Genomic DNA, 4,858 nt, shown 5'->3' with positions numbered 1-4,858 from the left:
CCTCTGATTTTAACACAGGTAGGCTACTGATTTTAGTGTCAGAGCCTGGCCAAAAAAAACCTTCCTCTCATGACCAAAATACAATCCCCTGTTGCTATCTAGCTAGAAGGCATTGTAGCTAACTTGCCCAAAATACACCATGAGATGATCTGTGTGACAACGTGTCATTTTGGATAATGTGATCAGCCTACACAACATCAGGATGTTGCTTACAAAATATCATCTAACAGGAGAATGCACGGGACTAGTGGTGATGTGTCCCAACTGAGGTAATTTGGGTATAACGTTTGCTACGCTAGCTAGCTAGCTAGCTAGCACGAAATCGCTAACAACTTACAACTAAGCCTAAATAAAGGAGCCTTGGTAAGTCAACTATTTTTTACTCAATCCACAGTTATTTTTATGGATCTGTATAGTATGATCAGCTTACTGTATCATCAAAAAAGACAGGGGGGTTGCAGATTCTTGGAACAGAGTAGCCTTTGTGTCTGGTCAGATGCATTCAGCTCACATTAGAAAGCATTGCACTTAGCCTCAGACCAGCTAGCATTCACCACTCCAATCGGCTTGTGAAATGTTGGATGTGTGATCAGTACTTTATCAAAAGAAAATTCATTGAACAATACATGACAAGATCACTATAGCAGAACCATGATGACAGTAATCATCAATCTGCAAATTGTCCGCTCTGCCAAAGAAGCTGCAGTAAGCTACGCTAAGCGGTGCTGCCTGCCTACCTGCCTCCCTCCCCACAAGACACAACACGGTACTATTTCTGGAGCAGAGCCATACAGAGGGGAGAGTTACGCGATTGGAGGACCAGGAATTAAATTGCAGCCCCGCCTTTCAACGAGGTAAAGGGAGTTCCTAAAGCGGCTGTCTTCCCATAGACTCAACATGAAACCACCTCATTAACAGCCAAAAATAAGGACTAACGAACTATACTGCGGGGTAATCGCCACAAATATGTAAACTATCAACTGTCTCGGTGGTGATAATCACAACATTTTACCATCTGTGATGTTTATCTGAAGTTATTACCACGAACAGCAAGTCTTGTCATATTCCCTGCATTGCATCGCATTGAATTTGCTGTGTGCTACGCCCACTACTAGGAACTAACATTCGCAACGCTGAGCAGTACTGAGAAGCTAAAACAGCTAATTTTGCTAATGAGGAAGTCGGCCTTAGCACACAGCGGAGATTGCCCGACTCTCCCCTCTGTATGGCTCTGTTCTGGAGGAAATAAACCAGCTGTGATTCGTTCTCCAACGAGGGGAGAGAGAGAGGGAGAGGGAGAGGGAGAGGGAGAGGTAGGGAGTTACCGGAGTTAGGGGCAACTGCTGTCATGATCCATGCTGCGCGCCAGCAACTAAACCAAAACACCCTTGTTTTCGAGTCCCCCCGTTATATTTCAGTATATTAGGTTGAAAAGGTCATACAAATGATCTTTTTGTTCAGGCTACAGATGACAGAAGACTGTGTAATAGCAGCTGATAGGTTTGGAGTTGTTAGGACGATGCCATTACGGGCAAAAACGTTTGCAGTTATAGTTCTACTTCAAATGGCGTTTTCTCAGCTTTTTGGCTAGAAAGCAGCATTTTGGCGAATTCCACTTAATTTCAACAGATGATTATGAAAGAACGGAAAGGGGTAGAGAGACACCGTTTTTTTTCTGATGACAGATGAGCGTCTAATCTGTGTTTTGATAGGTATGGTGTTGACATAGACACAGAACTCAATTTTCTGTGAGCCTCCAAAAAACACCCAAAATGCTGAAAAATGGCTGGCACTCCGAGGTACTCTTTTATGAAAATGGCTGGCAGCCAATGAGTTAAAGGACTCAAGATATGTATACCATTTGAAATTCATAAAATGTTTTTTTCAATCCATGCTTTAACATTTATTTTTTAAACAGAATTAAGTGATGATGTCAGATTGGGGACTCCCCCTCAGCAGAGGCCCTATAGAATCTTGCGTCTCCAGTCCCCAACGTGATGTCATGCACTGTTTTAAGGGGGAAGCATAACTGCCACTTTTTCATATAATATTGTGTTTTGTGGTACCAAACCAAGTCAAATACAATGGATAATAGATAGAAAGTTGTGAAAATCTTTTTAAATGTTAACCTGAACCACCACCTTTAACAGTCCCTCCTCCTCCTGTCCACAGAGCCAGCATCAGCAGGGACCCCTTCTACGACATGCTGGCCAGCAGGAAACGCCGAGTGGCCAACAAGAAGTGACCACGTGACCGCCAGAGAGAGACAGCTCCCAGTGTCCCCCTGTCCTGACCTGACCTGACCTGTGTGTGGGTCAGAGAGAGAACACGCTCTCCTGTCTTCTCATTCTCACTCAAGAGTGTCTCCTTGAGGAGCGAGGAGCGAAATTGGGGCCAGGGGTGGTGGAGGAGTGGAGGAGTTGAACTTTTCCAATTGTGGAGGGCATTCCATGGGGGTGGGGGTGGGTGGTGAGGCTGAAACAGAATTTGGGTGGTGTTGGGGGTAAACCACAAAAAAAAAAAAAATGCAAATGTTGGGAAGGTTATTACTTCTCGGTAAGATTCCTAAAACTAGGAATCGTGAAAGTGTAAAGCTGTAGTCATTCTATAGCCTAAAGGAAGTTCTGATTCTGCGGTAACTTCGACTCGCGATGAGGATGATTAGAAGACCTTCATTTGAAAATAGCCAAATAAACATCCTGAGATGTGCATTTATTCCATGAAACTGGACAATCAAGTGTGGAGATGGCTGCCTTCTCTGCACATGTTATTCAATGAGCTCCTGAAGTTGAAGTTCTGAAGTTCTCCTGAAGGCTTGGGTCACATCAAATCAATGAGGCTCTGCTCTGATAATGTAATCTAATGTAATGCTGGGGGCTGGCTGCACCTTCAGCTTCTGGAAAACATCTCTAAAATGACAGGGACACTGTACAACTTGAGTGAGTGTAAATTAAATATCTGAAGGTTTTTTGTTTGATGTATGAAGGTGGACTAGTGCTTGTTTGGCCTGATAAGTACGCTATTGGGACCAAAAAAAAAAACCCCCATGGCGTAAGCAATTATTTTAGCAAGTTTTTAGATCCAAGCAGGGAAGACGAAATTCTCAGGGCATCCCATGAAGTCACTTGCAACCACAGCGCCCCTTACTGGTCACTGGTTGTAAATTCAGTTTGGCTCCACCTTAACCAATCAAAGATCTTCATCTTTGTGGCACCCGTTAGTGTGTGTTGACCAGTGACAATGATTTGAAAGGTAATTTCCATGTAAAGCATGTTACCACCTTTAGTTACCGTCTAACGTTTTTTTTTTGGTGGCACTGGTAATGATTATATTTGTGTTGTGTTGACCAGTAGCAGCAGTTCCATGGTCACATATAGGTGAAGATTTGTCATGGTGAAAGAATTAGCGTTCTTTACACAACACAAGTTCAACATTCCTCCTTTAAAACGGTTACTGTGAGATTCACACCGGTATCCACTCCTCCTCTTCTACTGATGTGAAGGCGATGAATACAGTACACAGTATATACTCACAGTGGTTATATTATATCAGCTGGACTGATGACTGGAATACTGTGGCTCTTTATAAGCTGTTTAGAAAAAAAGTCATATCTGGTTGCGTTTGTAAACGTCTGAATAGACTGAATGCTAAAAATGTTAATTGTTTTTTTTTTTCCTCGTGTGTGTATGTAGTTCTTCAAAGCTACTTGTATTGATTGACCATAATGTTACAAAAGAACTTGTATTTATTTTCCATTCTGAAAAAAAAGTTGTAAGTTATGTGTACATAATGTATAGAAACTTTTCCTTTAACCTGATGTTTTTTTTGTAGCATGTATAGGTATAGTTTTAACATTTTTATTATTCGTGACTGTTTAAATTGAACAATGCCCATGTACAGCGTTACGCAGTACACCAATAACCATTTCTCTGTTGCTGTGATTTCAATATATTAAAAGCTATTGCAATATTGTTTATTTTCTCTACTCGTTTTCTCCTCTTAAAGTCAAGACAAGAATCTGCATAATAATTGTAACACAGTGAAACAACAGTAGGATCAAGCTTCCCATGTTATAATCGCAAGAGTGTGTTCAAACATTATTTTTATATACATGGCTAAAAAGGATACGGTAGTCAGCAAATAGACATTGTTGTCGAAATAAAATGTCAATTAACTCCAAAGACGGCATCAGAAATTCGGGTCCAATGACTGAAAGAAAATAAATTTGAGGTAACAAGCCCCTACCATATCATAGTACAATCCGGCCCCCGGGATGGCCTTTGTGTAGGGCCCCATTATTGTCCTTTTCTATTGACCGCATTTAGAGCCTCCATGGGGCCCAATGTTTCCATAGCACACCATCAATACGCCAACCACAGACGGACAAAAACACCTCACTGATGAAAAGTGGCTGTTTGTCCAGATTATAAAACAGGAGATCACATAATAATCCAGAATTATCGAGTAGCTTCATCATCTGGTAGAAGTAGTAGGCTGGGCTCTGAACGCTGTATGTCAAAAAAAATAATCCTCAAATGCAAAACAACTTGCCCAACTGGAGGGATATTCCAAGAAGCTGGTTATGTGATAAAAACCTGGCTAAATTAGCCTACAGAGAGTGGAAAACCTGGTAATAGATAGCCCGCAGGTTCAGTTAAGAAAATAAAGGCTAAAGGCTCTTCTATTAGATGATTTACAACCTGATCTATTGCTGTTACTAAGACAGGTTCCTGGTATACCCCCTGGTTTTTGTTTTTGAATGAACTACTTTAGAAGTTATACGTTGTAATCTGTGGTATTTACTTCCAACACTGGTCAAGATTCTGCTTGCAAAAACCCACACTGTTTAAAGTCCACA

General features: G+C 41.4%; 1 protein-coding gene across 1 annotated transcript in view; it reads left to right on the top strand.

The window, feature by feature from the left end:
• The window catches only part of cyth3a (cytohesin 3a), a 68,705-nt gene extending 64,729 nt beyond the window's left edge, over positions 1 to 3,976 (top strand). Inside the window, exon 13 of the mRNA XM_063220604.1 lies at positions 2,173 to 3,976. Within this exon, the coding sequence (XP_063076674.1) occupies positions 2,173 to 2,245 (73 nt within the window). The 3' untranslated portion in view covers positions 2,246 to 3,976. The remainder of the gene's footprint in view (positions 1 to 2,172) is intronic.
• Positions 3,977 to 4,858: the final 882 nt, after the last annotated feature.

This window comes from Engraulis encrasicolus, chromosome 17, assembly GCF_034702125.1.
Source record: "Engraulis encrasicolus isolate BLACKSEA-1 chromosome 17, IST_EnEncr_1.0, whole genome shotgun sequence".
Classification (NCBI taxonomy): domain Eukaryota; kingdom Metazoa; phylum Chordata; class Actinopteri; order Clupeiformes; family Engraulidae; genus Engraulis; species Engraulis encrasicolus.
The sequence above is the reverse complement of the archived record's forward strand: the minus strand, read 5'-3'. Positions and strand labels throughout refer to the sequence as shown.